Source organism: Pseudonaja textilis, chromosome 14 (assembly GCF_049901715.1).
Source record: "Pseudonaja textilis isolate UNSWEBS1 chromosome 14, rPseTex1.2, whole genome shotgun sequence".
NCBI classification, from domain to species: domain Eukaryota; kingdom Metazoa; phylum Chordata; class Lepidosauria; order Squamata; family Elapidae; genus Pseudonaja; species Pseudonaja textilis.
In genome coordinates, this window is record NC_142003.1 from 16,084,454 (window position 1) to 16,105,985 (window position 21,532).

The 21,532-nt window shown below is 40.5% G+C and overlaps 1 protein-coding gene across 11 annotated transcripts in view; it reads right to left on the reverse strand.

The window, feature by feature from the left end:
• Positions 1–21,532, reverse strand: part of RBFOX1 (RNA binding fox-1 homolog 1) — a 1,842,789-nt gene that overhangs the window by 63,350 nt on the left and 1,757,907 nt on the right. For all 11 annotated transcript variants that reach the window (XM_087912645.1, XM_087912641.1, XM_087912650.1 and 8 more), the window contains 2 exons: positions 21,127–21,259; positions 14,037–14,076 (listed from right to left, as the gene is read on the reverse strand). In XM_087912645.1, coding sequence (XP_087768771.1) covers positions 14,037–14,076; positions 21,127–21,259 — 173 coding nt within the window. The remainder of the gene's footprint in view (positions 1–14,036; positions 14,077–21,126; positions 21,260–21,532) is intronic.

The window sequence follows — 21,532 nt, forward strand, 5'->3', positions numbered from 1 at the left end:
GGCAGGAAGGAAACATTCTGGTGTTGCTTACAGAAACTGCCTCTCCGTTAACCCTTATTACATTCTTGGCAGGACTAGACTTCCTGTCTCTGGAACATCTCTGGAGTTTTTTTCCCCTCCTTTACTGGTACTTTGCTTGTGTGGAGTGACCATTCAAAGTTACAATGGCACTGAAAAAAGTGACTTATGAGCATTTTTCACACTTACGACTGTTACGACAGTCATGAGAGGCCAGGTGAGGAGATATGTGCCTCGATGTGAGTGATATTGACTTGGCCACACCCAGCCAATAACATGACCACCAAGCCATGTCCATCCAGTCACATGACCACCAAGCCTCACCCACCACCTAAGCCATGCCTACAGAACCAGTTGTTAAAAATTTGAATTCCACCCCTGGTTCTAGTCCAATCCTCTGCTCAAGCAGGGACCCCTATACCATTCTGAATAAATGTCTGTCCATCTCTTCTTAGAAATCTCCAGTGATGGAGCACCCATACTTTCTGGAGGAAACAAATTCCACTGTTAGGAAATATCTCTCTAATTGTAAGTTGGTTCATTCCTTTATTTAGTTTCCATCATTGCTTCTTTTCCTGCCTTCAGATACTTTTATTGTTTAAGACCTTTCTTTAAGAATGTTAACGACTGGCTGGCTTTCAGAGAAAGTAACTACCTTCCATTCTGTTAAATCAAGGTGGGGTTATTGTTTCTTTTTCATACGTCATACAGAAATTTTCTGACAGTGAGAGCAATCAACCCATGGAACAGAAACTGCCTTCAGAAGTTGTGGGATCTTCATCACTGGAAGCTTTCAAGAAGAGACTGGACTGCCCACTGTCAGAAATGGTGTAGGGTCTCCTGCTTGGGTAGGAGGTTGTACTAGATGACCTACAAGGTCCCTTCCAACTCTGTTGATCTGTATCTGTATCTCCTCAGGAACAAGTATCTTTTCCAAAAGTTTCCTCCTTAGTGTTTCACTTTGACCCTGTCTCAATCCTGGGGTCAGGTTTAAATTCCATTGTTGTTCCTGTCTCATGCTTTCTTCTTTCCTAGGACTGAATTAACTTTTCTGAAGCTTGAATCTTAATAGTGTCTTGATCCTTGCTTCTTTCCCAAGGACAGATCTATTTTCTTTCACAACAGGAAGAACATTTGTGCACAAATGGCCTTTCAACATATAGTATTTGCCAAATTTAGAGGTAGAGAAAAACATGTTGATAATTTCTTGGACATTTTTTTTTAGATGAAGCAAAATTCTTGGGCCATTTTTCAGGGACATTAGCTCTGGCATTTACATAACTGCTGAACCTATCCCATTTCCCAAGGAGTTTCCTGCAGGTGCTTTCTCTTCAGGTTTAATGAAAGGTAGCAGAGAGGGGGCTGTATAATGAAAATTTACATGCATCCTTTGGCACATACATTATTTAAATCCATGTTGAACACCATGTGCACCTAGGAGATTGTTTCCAAAATTCTCATCTCTTTTGAAAGAACTTTAATTGAAATTTTGTTGGAATTGTCTCTGAGGTTCAACTTTTATTTAGTGATGAATATTGATGGAGTGTTCAATTGTGAAAGAGTTATAACTCAGAACCAAGCTACCATTTGATGTAATATATGTTACATCAATATATATTACACTTGCACCTTTCTTCCTTTTTATAAGAGCTGTGGTGGTAAAGTGATTGGAATGCAGGATTGCAAGCTAGTTCTGCTGACTGCCAGCAATTCGATCCTGACGGCTCAAGGTTGACTCAGCCTTCCATCCTTATCATCATCATCTTCTTTTAACAAGCACATAATCCCTTGCGGGGTGGAGTCTGGGCAACTGAATGGAGTTAGCAGAGTGTTTACTGGCCGGATGCCCTTCCTGTTGCCGATGCAGAGTTTTGTTCAGCCGACGTCTATGTTGGCTTGGGCATATCATGAGAATAGCTGATGGTTGGACTCCAAAATACCTCCTGTATGGAGAATTAGTGCAAGGAAAGTGCCCTAGAGGGAGACCACAGCTGTGATATAAGGATATCTGCAAGAGGGATATAAAGACCTTGGGAATGGACATCAACAGCTGGGAAGCTTTGACTTCCAAACGTTCAGCTTGGAGGCTAAAGACGCAGCACGGCCTTCTCCAATTCGAAGAGACACTTGCTCGTCAGGCTGAGGCAAAGAGACAGTCTCGGAACCACGAAATCTGGGGGCTGGATGGGGGACAGATTATATCTGACCTCAGTGTGGAAGGTGTTGCCACTCTCAAATTGGCCTTTTTAGCCACCCTAGATGCTCTTTTAAGACCTCTTTTCAGAGCATGGTACCATAGTCTCTTGAGACTGAAGGATGCCAAATGTTCAGCAGATATATTCTCAGTGTGCCCAGAAGGAGAAATATCTGCCTCTACCTAGGGTTGAACTCACAGCCTCCTGATCGTGAGGTGAGAGATTCCACCTCTAGGCCGTTGCACCACTCCTAGCCTTCCATCATTATGAAGTCGGTAAAATGAGGACCCAGATTGTTGGAGGCCAGAGGATGACTCTGTAAACTGCTTAGAGAGGGCTGTAAAGCACTGTGAAGCGGTATATAAATCTAAGTGCTGTCTAAGCTAGCTATATAAGGTCTAAAGCTCCTTGAGGTAGTAGCAGAGAGTTAATCTTGTACAATGTGCACTAACAGTGCATATTGTCATACAAGTGCTCAATCCATTGTGTTAGACCCCTTTGGACACCTCCTGACCGAATGCAAAGAGCTCTCCCTTGGATTCTAAACCTCATCCTAAACTAGCATTCCTTTTCATGGAGCACTGTCCTAGAGTAGGGTTCAACTGATAGTCAAGACCAAAACATCCTCCTTGAAAAACAGAATTACTTATGAGTAATGCAGACATGAAAGAATGGATAACATCATCATCATCATCAATGAGATAGTCATGAAAAAGACTCTTCTCAAAAGTAGAACATATTAGAAGGCAATCTTTGATAGCCTCCATCTATCCCTGAGATGAAAACTCAGTTCTATCTCCTAGTTCAGAAAAGCCATTATTTCCTTCAACATTCTATATTCTCTAATCTTCTTGTTGGTTTGCTTATTTCTTCCCAGCTGAACTCCTTGATATTTATTTCTGTTGATGGAGTAGAATTTTGTTCCTATATGACCAAGAACCGCAAATAATAGTAATATGATGTGGTAAGAAATGCAGATGTTGACAGATAAATATTCTTAATGGGATTCTGTAAAGCTTCTATCTTGATACTCCTGAAACTTCAAACTGAATTTTCAAACTGAATTGATATATCAAGTCCTGTACTTTTGAATCTCTTTAAAGACATCTATATGCACACATTGTATTGAATCAAGCTGAATAGAAACATCAAATTTAGCGGACTCTCCTTTTAAATCAGATCACAAATCTGAATGAGATCTTGGCTGATTCCCCGCCCCCAAATCCTGGTGAACTGCATCCATTAAGACAATATTTTGAGGAACAACAGAATCTGTCCTTCAGCTAGGTAGAAAGGATGTGCGAACACTCTCCAAATCTTAGAAAGTAACTGGTTTGCTGATGCTACAAAACCTTAAGTTACAGGAGGCTCATCATTTTCTCAAAGGAGATCTTTCTCACAGTAGTTGAAATAATACTCCAGAAGTTGTGAATGCTCCAACACTGGAAGTTTCTAAGAAGAGATTGGACAACTGTTTGTCTAAAATGGTATTGGGTTTCCTGCCTAAGCAGGGAGTTGGGCTTGAAGACCTCCAAGGTCCCTTCCAACTCTGTTATTCTATCCTAATATGCTCTAACTTTCCTTGTTCTGCAGAGGGTTGGATCTGATGGACTACAAAGCTTTCCTTTTCTTGATGATTCTCTGATAGGATAGAAGAATGGTGATACATTCTTGTCCTCTGCATTCCCAAATAATGAAGTAAGAAAAAAAAACTTTACTCATGGCCACCATTCATTTATGGGATTCACAACCCATAAATCAAGAAGTAGCTGATCTCTTTATTCTATTACCATGTAAAAAGTGGGTGGATGGGTGGAAGGATCACATCACATTCCACAATTCAAAGCTGCTTTGATGGGCATCAGCAAATACAATAACTTGGTAGACAATAGCTCAAAGTATGAGTCATTAGTGAGCAACAAATCCTCCACCACCATGCTCAGTATGAAATGATGAGAAATATATAGGAGGTGACCTTAAGCTATGCTGCTGGACCTTCTGGTAGCATCTGGTTAGTCAATGTGGGAAACCTCCAGTGATGGAGCACCCACAACTTCTGAAGGCATGTAGTTCCACTGGTTGCTTGTTCTCCCTGTCTGAAAATTTCTCCTCAGTTCTAGGTTGCTTCTCTGCTTGATTAGTTTCCATCCATTGCTTTTTGTCCTGCTCTCACGTGCTTTGGATTACAGGACAACCCACTCTTCTCTGTGACTTCTCCTCAAGTACTGGAAGACATATTACCTCAAGTCCTTGTCTTTGTTAGACTGGACATAACAAGTTCCCTCAATTGTTCATTGTATGGTTTAGCCTCCAGACCCCTTATCATCTTTCTGTGATTGTGTTCTAAGGAAGAGTAGATGGACAATCGGCCAATTCCATCCATTATTCCTTGTCTAGTCTTATTTTAATGTCAAGCATTCCTATATAAAAAAGAGCTCTAGGTGCCCCATTTTCCATAATATTCTTTTTCTATCCTCATAATGGGAGAGAGGAGTTGGAGCCAACAGGAAAAGGAAGGCAAATCTACAGATGTTAACATCTGGAATATTCCCCACAGTTTGAGCAATTCTTCTTCTTCTGAGTCAGCTGCTTCTTGCTTTCATTATCAAATTATTCTGACATTCTCAGTCGTCACTGGTGATAGGTGGAGTGAAGATGAGGAGATAGCGTTTTTGCTAAAGAAAACCCTTTGCTTAAATATTCCATATGTGTACAGAGTTGCAAGAGTATCTCATAGTCATGGTGTCTTATTTTTTCTTTTATTAGTCTTATTTAGGCAGCCCATGTTTACATCTCTCTCTGTGGAAAGGAGGGGTATTTTTTTTAAATCTCTTTCATGTGGTGCTTATTAATGTGGAGAAATAACCATCCACTCCTCCCACACAACATGGGACAAACCCAATAATTAACTTTGTTGGAAAGAAAAAAGCTATGAAATAACTGACTTTATGGAAAGTCAGTATTTCCATTACTTAATTTGGCACCCAAATTTTAGATAAGGATGCTCCTATAGATATAAATATAGAAGCAGATGATGAATGGTTGTGGGAACTGGGCATGGCTAGTTTAGTGAAGAGAAGGACCAGGGGAGACAGGAGAGCAGTCCTCCAGTATTTGAGGGGCTGCCACAGAGAGGAGGAAGGGGTCAAGCTATTTTCTAAAGCACTTGAAGGCCAGGCCAGGAATAATGGATGGAAACTGAACAAGGAGAGATTCAACCTGGAAATAAGGAGACATTTTCTGACAGTGGGAGAAATCAATCAATGGAACAGAAATTACCTTCAGAAGTTTTGTGTGCTCCATCACTGGAGCACTATTTTTTCTTAGAAGATGTGCTTAAGATAAGCAATTTAATTGAACTCCATACCAATATAAAGCAGAGCAGTTTAGTGTTTTTGGACAGCTTCATCTGAAATTCAATGGAAAGAAATACAGGGGAAAGAGAAGGAGATGGAGGGAGAGAGGAGGAGGAGGAGGAGGAGGAGGAGTGGTGAGAGCTTCATCACTGGAAGCTTTCAAGAAAAGACTGGACTGCCATTTGTCAGAAATTGTGTAGGGTCTTCTGCTTGGGATAGGGGTTAGACTAGATGACCTACAAAGTACCTTCCAACTTTGTTAATCTGTAATTGTGCATAATTCAAATACATTTATAATTCTCTACACTAAATTGTAGAGAATATACAGACACTACAAATTTGGACATAAACCTAATGTACAGAATGTACAGAAGTTGTAGGTGTTCCATCATTGAAGGTCTGCAGAGATTCTCAATCATCCAGATCATGGTTGTCCTAAAGATGCTTTTTCAAAAGGCCACTGGACTTCCTTTGTTTTTCCTTGAAGATGTTTTGCTTCTCATCCAAGAAGGTTTTTCAGTTCTGACCTTACAACTGAAGAAGCTTCTTGGAAGAGAAGTGAAATGTCTTCAAGGAAAAACAAAGAAAGTCCAGTGGACTTTTGAAAAATCTCCATCACTGGAAGTTTTCAAGAAGAGATTGGATAGCCAATTGTCTGGACTAGTATAGGGTCTTGCTTGAACAGTGGGGTGGACTACTAGAAGACTTCCAAGGTCCTTTCCAGCATTGTTGTTCTAATTTTTTCCCATCCATGGGATATGAAAATTCAGCAACAAATTAAATAAATTGAGCATTTGCTGCTCACTTCCAGCACCCCAATAAGTTATAACATTATAACATGCATGAGCACACAATCGTGCCTATCGTCCCTGTCCTATTGTTCCCAATTATTTGTACCCATTTCCTGTATTCATACTTAGGTTTATCTTATATCTATTATCTTGTAAGTGATTGACAAATCAAAACAAACAAACAAACAAACAAACAAATAAATAAATAAATAAAAAATTGGCCTTGAAGGTGTTCCAGCAAAGGTTCTTCACATCACACCACTGCAAGACTCAGAGAACGCTGCATTTGATATCTTTTCTAACAAAGTTCACCACTGTGAGATGTCTTTGCTCTTCTGTTGCTTTTTGTTGATGGATATCTATGTTTTTCTGAACCTCTGCTTCTTTTTCTCTCATCCATCACCCTCATATAATATGTGCAGAACCTTCCTAGGCTCCTTCGTATATATATATATATATATATTTCTTCTTCTTCCCTGTTTCTACTTGGGCTTCCTGCTGTTCTTGTTCAAATCATGTTTCTGTTGTCAGCACATTCTGCCTTTCTTCTTGTACTCAAGTTTCAGTTCCCTCCATTTAAAATGGCTAACTGAGCTGAAGCTGGGAGGTAATCGATCTCAGAACCAGTCAATATTTCAGGGCTCTGTAGGGAAGTAATAAATTCCGAGCCACATATTTTCTCCACCAGGCATATCTAGATTTTTTATTCAGCCTGGCAAATAATGGAAGGGAGCAAAGAGGAAAGAACGACAGAAAGAAAATGGAATCGGGTAGGACAGGAAGCCAAGCTAGCTCCTTTTTGAAATATGGAAACGCTCCACAGATATTGCAAGGCTGATCTAATCCTTTTAAGATTTCTATTCAGAATGTTGCTGGGAACGTGGCAGGGAAAAAGGAGCCTTCACATGCAGCCAGTGTTTTTGAGACAGAAAATTCTCCTATTAAATTTTAAGTGGGAAGTTATTGCTATGCTGAGCAATGTCTCCTTAAGGATGCTTGGTCACCTTTGGGGAGATAAATATTACAAGAACCTCAGCAGGGCTAGCCCAAAGCGCCAACTTTATAGAGAGATAAGTTTCCCCATTTCTTAAATTGTTATGTCAGGCCCTTCCCTGTTTTGGTAACTAGTTCAGAGGGAGGGGAGGGAAAAAACTTATCACTAAAACAGATTGTTAGTGGGAAGAAGAAAAAAAACCTCAAGCATATTTGTTTCAAACTCAATCGAAAGAAATGTGCAATATGTTTTAGACTTTATACTAGACTGGGAATGCCACACTTGGAATACTGCATAAAGACTCTGGGAGTTAAACAGTATGATGAACATCTACGGGAACTAGGTACATCTAGTTTAATGAAGAGAAGATTTAGGAGTGACATGATAGCTGGGTCTATGGTGATGATAGTTGTCTTCTGGTATGAGAGGAGCCATCACGGAGAAGAAGGAGTTGACCTAATTTCCAAAGCACCTGAGGGCAAGATAAGAAGTAATGGGTGGAAGATTATCAAAGAGAGATCCAAGCTGGAATTAAGGAGAAATTTCATGTCAGTGAGAATAATTGATCAATGGGACAGCTTGCCTCCAGAAATTGTGGGTCCTCCATCATTGGAGGCTTTCAGTAAGAGATTGGACAATCATTTGTCCAAAATATGGACAAATGAAGTCTCTTGTTCGAGCAGGGAATTAGACTGGAAGACCTCCGAGCTCATTTCCAACATTTTTATTCTATGTTTTAAGTCTTAGTTATAGATTTGACAAGTTTGTTCTCGTTTAGTTGTAGCATTTGGGACTGAGAAAATGTCCAATGTCCCAGCTCTCTCACTCTTCCTAAGTCCTAACTGTGTACCTAGACAAAACTAGTAGGACAAAACGAAGAAACAAAACATCAACCTGATAGATGAGAATGGCCAGCCACATCTATAATATTGTCAAGAAAGCCACATGTTGAAAAAAAACAAAACCCCACAAGATCTTTAATCTCAGAGAGATTTCACTTAATTAGAGACTCCTTTTTATCAACTTTCAGAGAGGTGAATGCAAAACACGCCATCACCAGGGTGCCATCTGTTATCTTCTGCCTGACTATTCTTTCTTCTCAAAGCCAGCTCTTGACAGCTGCCTGTCACTTCTAGCTTTGCTCCTGGGAAAACCCAGCATAGTGTAACAGCTCACCAAAACAAACTTTCCCTTTGATTTTTGCTTGAGGCCAAATCTGGTAACAATCTAAGGAGCTGCATAAATCTTCTGTTAAAATTTCTCACCTGTTTCGACCTCCCGGGGATTTAGAAAATGACGGTGGAATTTAAGAAGTGATTAAGAAAGGCAACTCTTCCCTGACCGAGTGGACTGTTTGAGCCTGTGGAGATGCATTTAAGACATAATCAAGCTCAAAAGGGATTTGCTCACTGCCTCCAACTTCAGGCTTCGCATCACCCACTCCTCAGCAAGAATAGAATTAGTGCCAGCAAGAGAAATTATCCTGGATTATTTTCTTTTCTAGCAAACCTCACACAATTTAATAAAATAGAATTTGATGCTGGAACGGTGACATCCTCGTGGGTGAGGTTTACTGTTCTTCCATGTTTTCAGGGACAAAATGGCCAGGAAGGACCAGGTTGACTCATCGGAAGGGATGTTGGAGGCCTTCTCCATTCCCATGGCACGAGACCTTATATAATCCTGGGCAAATGGTTATCCGGTCTATTCTTGAAAATCTCCAGTGATGGAGCACCCACCCCTGAAAGCAAGATGTTCCACTTGCTCTCACTGTCCGAAAAATTCTCCTCCGTTCTAGATTGGATATATCTCTTTAGCGAGCTTCCACCCATTGCTATTTGTCCTACCCACAGGAGCTTTGGAGGATAACTCAATCCCACAATCCCCTTTCCAGACAGTTGCAGTGTCCTTCCCTTCCCACATTCCACCGAAATTAACAGGTAAGCTATCGGCAGCTCTTTCCTCCCCTAGGACTTTTTCAGAACCAGTGCATTTGTCCCCTCTAAGAAGAAATGCTTTCCTTGTTAAAGGGATGGAGAAGTTCTCCTTCTCCTGCAGAAATATGAAAGAACATTCCCTCCACTCACACCGTGGGGATGCAGTGTATCAAAAGGGCATTGGGGCTCTGCTTTTCCTTTGAAGTTAGAAAGGCAAGCAGAGAGAAAACCTGCACAAGTTGGGAAAGAAAGCTTTGGAGAACCCTCAAAAGCATCAGGTCAAGGTCAAGATTTGAACAAGCGAGCAAACAAGGAGCTTGAGAGGAACTCTCTCATGCGGGCTTAGTTCTTTGCTCTTTATTCTTGGATTGTTTTTGTTTGTTCTTTGTTTTTTAAATGTTTTTAACAATTGTAAAAAATGCCCAGAGTTGCTGGGACTTGGGGAGCATTTCAATATAATTGTCATTGTCATTATGACGATGATGATGATGATGATGATGATGATGATGATGATTCACAAAAAACGACAGTGTACACAGCAAACGAGATAACTATGCTGGGTTTCGTATTACAAATCACTAGTCGAACACTTCCCAAGTGTTTAGGACTGCATGATGTACCAGCGGATTATGCGAGCAGATCCCAGTAAGGTGGCCTTCTGTAGCTGACCAATGGCCTAATAATAATAATAATAATAATAATAATAATATCAACAACAACAATAACAACAACAACAACCACACCACCAAAGTGTAGACTGTCGACATTGCCATACCTGGTGACAGCAGAATCAACAAGCATAGTTATCTCATTTGCTGTGTACACTGTTGTTTTTTGTGTATAATAATTATTAATTTTGTGTATTATTATTATTATTATTATTATTATTATTATTATTATTATTATTATTATTATTATTATTATTATTAATAGCATCACTAACCTTTCCTATTACAGTTATAAAGAATGAAATGGAAAAGGGAAAAGGATTGCTCCTCTGTATGCACAGGTAGTCCTCGACTTACCACCACAATTGACCCTGACATTTCTGTTGCTCAGTGAGACAGTGGATAAAAGTGTTTTTGCTCCATTTTATGACTATTCTTCCCACAGTTCTTTAGTGAATCACCGCCATTTTTAAGTTAGCAACCTGGTTGTTAAGTGAATCTGGCTTCCCCATTGGCTTTGCTTGTTGGAAGGTTGCAGAAGGGGATCCCATGACCACCTGGGACACTGAAACTGTCAGAAACATGAACCAGTTGCCAAGTTACCTGGTCCAAATTTTGAACACATGATCATGCGGATGCTGCAATAGCCATGTGTGAAAAACGATCATAAGTCACTTTTTTCAGTGTCATTGTAACTTTGAATGGTCACTAAAACATTGTAAGCCGAGGGCTACCTGTATGTATTTTGCAGTAACCTTCCCCTGCCACGCCCACCAAAGCACACCCACCAAGCCATGCCACACCCACCAAAGCACACCTACCAAGCCACGCCACGCCCACCAAAGCACGTCCATAGAACCAGTGGTGAAAAATGTTGAATCCCACCACGGATAGGAAGTATTGGATTTGTATAGTGAAAAAAAGAACTAGGGGTGACATAATAGTTGTGTTCCAATATTTGTGGCACTGTCACAAAGAGAGGATCGATCTATTTTTCAAAGCACCATAAAGGAAAGACAAAAAACACTGGATGGAAACTGACCAAGGAGAGAAGCAACCTAGATCTAAGGAGAAACTTCCTTATAGTGGGGACAATTAACCAGTGGAACAACTTGCCACCAGAAGTTGTGAATTCTCCAACACTAGAAGTTTTTAAGAAAAGACTGGACAGCAATTTGTCTGGAATAGGTATAGGATCTCCTGCTTAAGCAGGGGGCTGGACTAGAAGACCTCCAATCTCCCTTCCAATTCTGTTATTCTGTTCTGTAAATGGGCACAGAAAGGACCATCCAATGTTGAGGGGGAAAAATATGGCTGGCCTAAAATGCAATGTTCTTTCTGGTCACATCCCAAAGAATGGTCCAATAGGTCACAGTGTAACCTAAAAATAATTAAAGTTAGTTGAACAGAAAGACCTACAATCGCCTTGACGTATCCATGGATACCACTTTGTCTAATCCTCCCCACCAAATAGGATTTATGAATGGGGTAGGTGCTTACTTTGAGTACCTGCAAAATATTCTTGCGATTATTGAGATTTTCCATGAGATGGTTAAATTTGAATCCCATAGTTTTGCACATGGGTCCAGGTGGGAAAACTCAAATTTAAAACTCGTAAAACCTATAGCAATGCCCAGAGGTGGTATTCAACAGGTTCTGACCAGTTCTGGAGAACCGGGAGCGGCAATTCTGAGTAGTTTGGAGAACCGGTGGTAACCTTCCCCCAGGAGTGGGGAAGGAATGGAGATTTTACAGTATCCTTCCCCTGCCACACCCACTAAGCCACACCCCCCCAAGACATGCCACGCCCACCAAGCCACACCCACAGAATCGGTAGTAAAAATGTTTGAATCCCGCCACTGGCAATGCCTTTTCCTTACAGCGGCTATTGAAATAGGTGACTATTTTCTCTCCCGTCCTCTGTTGCTCTCAATTTTTCAAAGTGGGTTTTTTCCACAAAATATACCGTTGCTGCTCTGTATTACTGCCATTGCTGCTACTACTACTATTACCATATTCTCATTTTCTTTAACGTTTTAGACTCTTCTCCCTGCCATCCACAAGAAATGTAAATGATTTCAACTTAACCGTCTCAAAAGTAGCCATAGGTAATAAATAAAAATTATGGGATTTCTCCCCCCCAAGTACTACTTAATGAATTTTTAACGTTTGTTTCATTTTAATGCAATCAATCTCTTGATATCGCAAGACTGGTGATGCAACAGTAATACAATTAGGATGCAGGAAGCTCAATGTAGTAACACAAATGAGGTTTACTTATTTCCGTTTTGGAGATCAGAACGTTTTTATTTTACATTTTATCTTAAAGGAGGAGATTGGCAAATGGCAACTAGTTTAACAGAATAACAGAGTCGGAAGGGACCTTGGAGGTCTTCTAGTCCAACCCCCTGCTCAGGAAGGAGACCCCACACCATTTCAAACAGAGTCTATTTTATGGAGATCTGGAAAGCAAAGCCATTTATTTAGGGAGTGCTGTTTAATCAAGTGATAAAATTCCGCTTCTTTCAATCTCAAAACAGTCCTGAGAGTTTATTATTACTTAATTGAACGTTCAGCCTCATGAGAATCTACCTTGCATATTTTCAGGATTTTATTCCTTGTGTGGCTTTGGTTATTCCACCATGTTCTCTGGCTGTTTGAAATATCCTTTTGGTTTATTTGGAGGAATGGTGCTTTGAACCGATGTAATGACTGAAATTGACATAGGGGATACTGCTATTTTCTGTTCTATGTATTGCCATCACTTTGAAGCCTCTGTGATGGATGCACATCCACGAGATATAAAACTTGAGAAATCTCACAACCTTAGGAAGTTCTGGACCTTTAAAAATAAGTTAATTTGGGATAATCCTTGGGTTAGGAAAGACACTGCAGAGGATTTAGGAAGAACTTATCCAGGGATGTCCTAGGCATCAATAATTATCTTGACTTTTAATATCTCATGCAAAATGGGTGGGGCTTTGTTGGGTTACACCCACTTTTTGGACTTTGTTGACCCCCCCCCCCCCATTCTCCAAACAAGTGTCACTGCTTTTAAACCTGTGTCTGGTATAGAAAGAGGACTTAGAGAGTTTTGAAGTTTATTTTGCTTGACTGAAGGAGAATTTATCTTTCTTGTGAAGGGGGATACTATTTAATTACCCCTAAATATAATATAAACTACATTTACAGTAGCCCAGCTGAGGACCTAGCTGATTGCTATCCAAAATATCTTCTTAATGTCTTTAAACAAGATGAAACAGAGTCCCATAGTTGCAAGCTTGCCCACTGAGTTACTTTTTCATCATGATTTTTCTGTGTCCCATAAATGTTTTCTTGACCCATGAAGGATAAACAATTTTTATTATTGGTCCCCGCCAGGGGTTCTAGCTCTTCAATTTAAGAATTTTTCAACTGGGTCTCCTAATCCAATGAGCCAATGAGTAGCTTTTGGCTGTCTGAAACATAGGTTAAGAATAGAGAAGGAAGGAGGTTGCAATAGCTGAGGTTCAGCCAAAGGGAAGCGGATGGACAACTCTTCTTCTGAAGCTGTATGACTGCCGACTGAAAGAGTAGGGGAAGAAGCAAGGAGCAGCAATGGTGAGAATGGGGTGCCTCTCTTTCTAATCCAACAGTTGGTCATCTGCTGGAAAATTGCGAGGCAAATCAAAATTAAAGCATCCTGAGATCTAGGAAGATAGCAGGGCTGGCATGGAAATGAAGTAATGGAATGGGATGCTTGATCTTTCTGGTGTATGCTTTGCCCTTCTGGATATAGGAGTCTTTCCAGATGAGAACATGTGGCCAATCCAAGCTCAGATTCACCCACTGGACCTTTTACAGCCCCCCCTCCCCCCCCCCGGGAAGTGAATGCAGCCAGATGGCAATTGATGCCACGAAACACTGAGTTATTCCATCCTCAGTAACCCTTCTGATTAAATTTCCAAACATGGCAACATGGAGGCAGACAGAGCCAAAGCGTAATGCAGCAAACGTAAGAAGTAAGAAAAACCAAAGCAAAAAATGGTTCCAGCAATGTAGGAGCTACAGACAGCATGCACATCAATTCATACTTACATAAATGTCTGCACCATAAAATCCATCCTGGTAAACAACACTGGAAAGATGTACACACAAAGAAAAAAACATTCATATTAGTGCACTTCCACATGCAGATGCTATCAACCCCTGAAACTCTTGAGGTTAGTCATAGCACAAGAACAACAACGGAACAGGAAAGAAAGAAAAAACAAACAAACCGAAATGCAGACAAAGAATATATAAGGATATATAGATACATTATAGAATTTACATAAGGTGAGGCACCCTTTCCAGATCTAAAATGGGGTCTTAAAGTTCCTTGTTCTTTTTCTTCTTCTCTTCAAAAGAAAGTAAAGTGGAACCATTAACACCTATGCCAGGAGTACATCTTTCAATATATCAAGTTAGGATTTTCACCTCTGAGTTTCAGATATTTCTACAGTAGGCCAGCTCTGGCCCCTGGGCCTTGAGTTTGACACCCTGATCTAAATTAACTTCCCCAAACTTTACAGGTCATTGCAGATGCAATACCCCATCCTGCTTTGCCATTCCAGCACAACAATTGCTCCATTTCTAGGTAGAAGAAACCCCTTCAAAGGTGGCAACGAAGCTGAGTCATAAGGGGAAGCTAATGAGATCCAAAACATTCTTCACTAGCCTAGATGCCAGTCGTGATGTTATCGCTTGTGTCGGACATCATCTTGTACAGGTAGTCTTCAACGTATGACAACAATTAAGCCCAACAATTTTGTTGCTAAGTGAAATAGTGATAGTGATTCTTCCTCCCCATTTTGCAACCTTTCTTGATGCAATTGTTAAGTGAATCACTGCAGTTATTAATTTTTCAACAAGATCGTTAAGGGAATCTGGTTGGCTTTGCTTTTGTCAGAAGGTCGCAAAAGGGGATCACGTGGCCCTGGGACACTGCAAGGGTCATAAATATGAATCAGTTGCCAAGTGTCTGAATTTCAATTACGTGACTGTGGAGATGCTGCAATGGTTGTGAAAAAAATGTTACAACAGTGTGAAAAATGGTCATGGGTCACTTTTTTGTCAGGGTTGTTGTAACTTTGTGAGATTACCAAATCAACTGTTGTAAATCAAGGACTATCTGCACTCTATTCCATAACACTGTGGTACCAGAACAGCAGTGGGATCCTACCTGATCTACTACCGGTTTGGTGATCGTGCACACACATCTGACGCATGCACGCAGCTTTCCCCACACCAGCTGAGAGGATAAAGGAGGGAAAAGTGCAGGGATGAGTGTGAGGGCCGATCCTGTGCTTTTCTCCGCTTTCTCCTCTCAGCTGATTGTCCATTTTTTCCTCCTCTCAGCTGAACTGGTAGCATACCACCACTGTACCAGAGGGAGTGATACCACCCTCTTCCAACTCTTAGCAACCCTTTTTATTTTGCACAGGGAAACATACTTTTACACATCTTTGTTGGTGTCACCTCAGATCATTATGCATGATGGGAAAGATGAAAGGGCCTTATTGAATATCTTCAGCTGGAAGAAGCTGGGTTTTCACTTGTCTAGAATTTGTTTAAACTTGTATTTCAAGTTGTGTTCTACGGAATATTGAATGTCTTTCATAACAGGAATTTATTTGTCAAAAAGACCAGTTGTGATAAAGACAACTTTTCTGTATTTTTCTCCCAAAATATTCCCCTGAAATGCAGAGTTGCAAAGGTCTCTTGGTAGCAATTCAGCACGCGATTCTAATAATCTGCACCGCCATCCATCCCAAATATTTGCATGAAAGGGCTGCTTCAGATGAATCTGGGGAAAATGTAATTATATGATGTGTTCTGAAAGCAATTAAACCCAAGTTTAATTCTCTCCTCAGCCACTGAATTGACATACTTGTGCCAGTCATTCTCACTCGTCCAAATTTACCTCAACGGGATGCCGTTGTGATGAAAAATGGCAGTAGGGAGATTATGCGAAAGAATACAGACCAGGACATGGGGCTGGTGAAAAAACCTGAGCGACCATTATGAGGAGAGTTTCAAAGAAGATAACTTGGTCCTGAAGGAAAGCCTGAGAAAGAAACTCTATATAAGCAAGATAATTAAGCTCTAACTGATCCTGCCCTGGTTTTGTTGGGGAAAAAATGGTGTAGAGAGAACCTTTGACAGACTTTGAAGACCCTCTTTTTTTACCTCACAAGAATAAAGATCATTTCTGAAATCCCTGGTTTGCCTGTTTCATGGCCCTGCATATTTCAAAGAGCTGACATCAATCTTGGAAGGTCTAATTTGGGCAGAGGAAAAAAAAAATCACCTATGGATGAAATGGATATAGGCAGATAGAAGAGAATATTTGTAGATCAGGATTGAAATGGGGGTGCTTGGTGGTCCCTGAGCTTGGATCTTTTCTTGCAACATTTCATTACACAATTAAGTAACATTATCAGTGCTAGAAGAGCGTGAGGTTTGCTCTGTGTTTATACACAAATGCCAATAGAAGAGAATATTTGTAGCAAGGCTTTCCTGAAGGCCTTTGCAGCCAATAACAGAGCTCCAGATCGATCTGTTATCAGCTCCATAGGCCTTCAGGAAAGCCTTGCCAGCCTTGCCAGCTGCAGAAGAAATGAGCTGGCAAGGCAGATGTCAGGGTGTGTGAGGCCTGGATACATCTGTCCAAAGGTAAGTAATAGGGCAGCTCCACCCCCCATCCCCACCCTAACCTGTGCACCCTGGAGTGGGTGGAATTTTCATTAGGGCTTATTTTGGGGGGTAGGGCTTATATTGGGTGAACCAGTAACAATCCAGCTAGGATTTACTTTCAGGGTAGGTCATATTTTCAGGAAAATAGGGTAGGTAACATCACTGCTAGCAGGGAGTGGAGTTTTCTCTCATTTTATGTATTAGTGGCTAGTGGCTATATATTAGTGGCCACTAGCATATAATGTGAGAGCAAACCCCACTCCTGATAGCACTGATGAAGTTATGCGGTTTGATATCAAAAAGTTTGCAAGGAAACAAACCAGTTCAGAGAGCACCAAGGGTAAGCAGGGCGTAGGGTATTTTTTAATACATGTTAACAATTGTGAATGCAACGATTATTAGTTTTATTGTGAATTCAAAGCAAAGGAGAAGAATTGGCTTGGAACTGAAGATTTCAGATTAATCCAGCTATTTCCACTGAGTACTTTATAGATACAATCTAGAATTTCCAGCTGTCTTGCCTAGCCAGGGCAGGGTAATGTCCTTCACACTTTTACTCCACAAATAAAACTCACCTGAACTGATAATTGATTCTTAATTCATACTAGCTGTGGAACTGCCTTCTGGAGGTTCTAAGTAATCATTCTAGCCCACAGTCTCATCTTCAGCATGATCTCCCCTTCTTTGCCTCACAACATTTGCTATCTAAAGTGATTCAACTGTCTAATGGAGGTGTGGGACCTGGTCAGAGAATGGAATGAGTTGGAAACATCTTTTAAGTAATCTTGTCCAACCCTTTGCTTTGTACAGGAATGGACTAAAACAGTGTTTCTCAAGAATGAAGGCAAATGTACATATTGTCCCAGGATAGGGTTGCAAGATCCAATCTGGGTTGATCACCAGGACCAGACTCAAGTCTTCTGAGCTTCCATTATCTCAGAGCTCTTATTGTTGGGAAGCACACATCATTGTTAATTCAATTTTGAGGACCATCCTATCATCAAGAGACACAAGATGGCCTTGAAGAGGACTTCAGGAAAACTTAAGGTTCACCCTGAATGTTTTTTCCTTTTAATTTCAATCTGCTAGTTGTTATCCGGTCCTCTGTTCTGGTATCTTGAATTGCGTTCAACACATTGAGCCTTGGAGTCAATATAGAAGTACCCTAAGAATATAAAACATGTAGTTCTCAGCCTATTTATTTTCTGGAGGAAAAAAAAATGTACAGCACAGGATATTTCACATGAGAGAATAAGTCAGAAACCCATGTTAAGAATATTTTTTTTAAAAAACACACAGAGAGTTTTAGGAATTTGATTCTCTCTCTGTGAAAAATTGTTTTCCAAAACCTGTCTGTGTAGAAAAGTTTTATAGAACAATAAAGAAGTATTCTTTTTTATTATTCACAGAAAGTTTGATGGAAAGAAATAATGCGTGTATTTGTCTGAAAAACTGATAGATCACTATCTCTTTTTCTCCTAAAGTCCAGGATTAATGGCAAGCCATAAAAAAAGTTCTCGGTTGGGACGGAAAGCATCTTTCGATCCTGATTTTATGTATGTGCGAGAAAAAACAAATGCAACAGAAAAAAATGATGGAATATAATTCTGAAAACAACATATTGTATATTGTGTCATTATATTTTGCAACTGTTCTCAACATTCCATCAAACAGTGCTTTTTTTCCAGTAGAATAACTGTACATCTGTTCTCCATTCGTTAAAATGGCTTTCTTCTAACTCAAGATAAGTATCCTACTTGGAAAAAAAGAAAGACGTTTTAAGAATTTATTATTGGGAAGATTGAACACACACAACCTCTCCAAATCAGTCACAATCAAAATCAATATCACCTCCCTGAAGATAAAGGTAAAGGTTCCCCTCACACATATGTGCTAGTTGTTTCCAGTTCTAAGGGGCAGTGTTCATCTCCATTACAAAGCTGAAAAGCAGCGCTGTCTGAAGATGTCTCCGTGGTCATGTGGCTGGCATGACTAAATGCCAAAGGCGCATGGAATGCTGTGACCTTCCCACCAAAGGTAGTCCCTATTTTTCTACTTGCATTTTTACATGCTAGGTTGGCAGAACCTGGGACAAGCAACGGGAGCTCACTCTGTTACGCAGTACTAGGGATTTGAACCACCAAACTGTCAACCTTTCTGATTGTCAAGCTCAGCATCTTAGCCACTGACCCACCATGTCCCCTTGTCTCTAAAGATAGTCCTCCACTTATAACCAGTTGTTCTCAGGCGCCAGGGAAATCAGAAAATCCAGACAGTTCAGATGAGTATAAAGATTTGTTGTTTGTTAAAGCTCTCTACAAGAATCTGGACTACTAATAGCCAAATTGGTGGTGGATAAGGAATTCATGATGGGCTGGACTTAGATCTCTTGTTGGCATGAAGGGACTTGAGGTTGATGAGGTATTCAAGCTCTCTCTCTTGGACTCAGTCTGGTCGTCTCTTACAGTTGCTTAGAGACTGTTCAAAGTTATGATAGATCTCCCCAGGTGCACTTATCGCCTGGTTTTGAAGTTCTGATGGCTGCCCATCCCCCACCATAGTCAAGTTGTTGGCATTTACTTCTGGTTTTCAGCATAAGTGGCTCACAACAAACAAGTTGTTTACTAATTTTACAACTTAGCGTTGGCCTTAAGACCTTGGTATTCATTTAACAGCTGTTGCAGTAAAGGTCGTAAGATCAGGTTGGTCACATGGATGATCTGTTTTATGGCAGTCATGACTTACGATTGTGATGGGCAGGCTCTATGATGCTCATAAGTCAAGGACCACTTATAGTCCTTGTAAATATAAGTAGGGAAAGTATGGGCAGCCATAACGAGGATAAAGTCAGAACAACATTTTTCAAAAGTTTGGGTAGATTTCTGACCATTGTTTTCTAAGCTTAACTGAACCATGATAAAATGGGAGGAGAATAAAATAAGTATGTAGTCTCGCATTTACTTGACTTGCTTAGAAACAAGGATTTTTTAGATTAACAAATATAGATAAGTCAAAATCCCAACTAGCAATGAATAATATGGAACTAGCAGATTGTCTGAGACTGCCTATTGATATATTTTGATGCACCCTTTCAGACAGTGTGAAAAACAACAATTTCAGGTTTATATGGAGTTTTCCTAAGCTTTGAAATGGAGTCTTCCTTATGTTTCATTGTTTCTTCTGTTAATTATATCCTATGAAACCATTGCAAATAGATTTACACTCTTTTTACAATGCTTGGATCATTCCTTGCCCCTTAGATCACTTGACTAGGTTTGGGTGGAGAGTCTCAGAATCAAATTTACCTTCAGCAGTGGAAGATCAATGATTTGACCAGCCACTGTATTTCATAGAGGTATTCTTTTTGAAATTCAAATTCAAAAGAAGGAAAGAGGAAAAGAGAGGACTGTAATAATTGATCTGCTGTCCTATTACTGCCATGGCTTGGGATACACTTTGCAAGTGAGCAAAAGTAACTTCTCTCCAGACTTATGCTTCTGTTTCAAGAAAGGTAGAGATGGTAATTCTCTATATTTTGCCCCAATTGACATGCTTTAAGAAATGGATAGAAGACAAAGAAAAGCCTAAGAGGAATGGGCTAAATTTTCTATGGTTGGTTCATCTACTTCTGGAGCAGGTTGTCTCTAATAGTTTGTGTCCTATTGCAGGGGGTCTCTAAACTTGACAACTTTAAGACTTGTGGACTTCAACTCCCAGAATTCCCCAGACAACATGGAAATGCTGAGGAAATGTTGAAATTCACAAGTTTCAAAATTGCCAAATTTGGAGATCCCTACCCTGTTGGGGGTTGCCTTCTCCTTAATCTCCTAGTGGAGTGAATAAACATTTTATTGTATTGGAGAAATACAAGTGTGCCATTTTAAGCAACAATAAGCGCAACATCTATTCTTTCCCCCAATAATTTATGTGTTTGGTTGGACGGTTCTCCACAAGCATTAAGCTTAAAGCACATACAAGCTTTTTATGTAGCCATCATTTTACCGTTTCAATGTATTAAATTCTTCTGGGTTACAAGTCAAATTTTCGCTTCCTTCCCTTTCAAAAATAGATTTAAAATATGATTCCACCTCCTCAAAGAACCAGATGTTTGCCATCTCCCTCCAACACAGCTCTGCTCCCATGTGTTTCCTCTGCCTGGCATTCCTTCTCAAGGGGAATTTGCATAATGACATGGGACGCACAAAATGCTTGAAAGCCACCAAGCATGACAGGGCAAATTACTATCATTTGTCAACCCCTGTGTGCAAGGTGATCCACTTCAGGCGACGGAGATTGGCGGCACACTGGCGAGACAAAATGGTCGCACCTGGCATTCATAAAGGCTTGATTGCCTTTTTTCCCCCTTCCCCTTGCCTCCTCCCTGTGGGAAGTTAGAAGATGGAAACCGCAGAGCAACAGGCTGAAGAAGCCCAGGGCTACAGCAACTTACCCGCCATAAGCTGGAATCGGAGGTGGGGGTGCTGCAGCTCGAAACGTGTTGTAGACGGTGCGACCTCTGCCTCTAAGGTGGGCCCCTCGGTAAGCGGCAGCTGCAGTTGCAGCTGGATATGGGAACCCCGGCACTAAACAAAGACAAAAATGCAACAGGTGGTTGATACTTTCTCCTTCTGTTTCCGAAAGGAGAAAATACTGCATCGTTCAGCATCCAACATAATTCAGGCTTAACCTGGTGAAGAGCAATAGGCTTTTCCCAATGAAGTCTGCTTTCTCAAATTTGTCATATTCTCAAATTAACAATGGAAGGAAAGAATAAGGTGTGGTGTGTTACCTAGGGAAGGAAAGGTTTGGTTTTAAACCCAGCACAAAACCATTTCTGGATTCTGAAAGGTCAATGT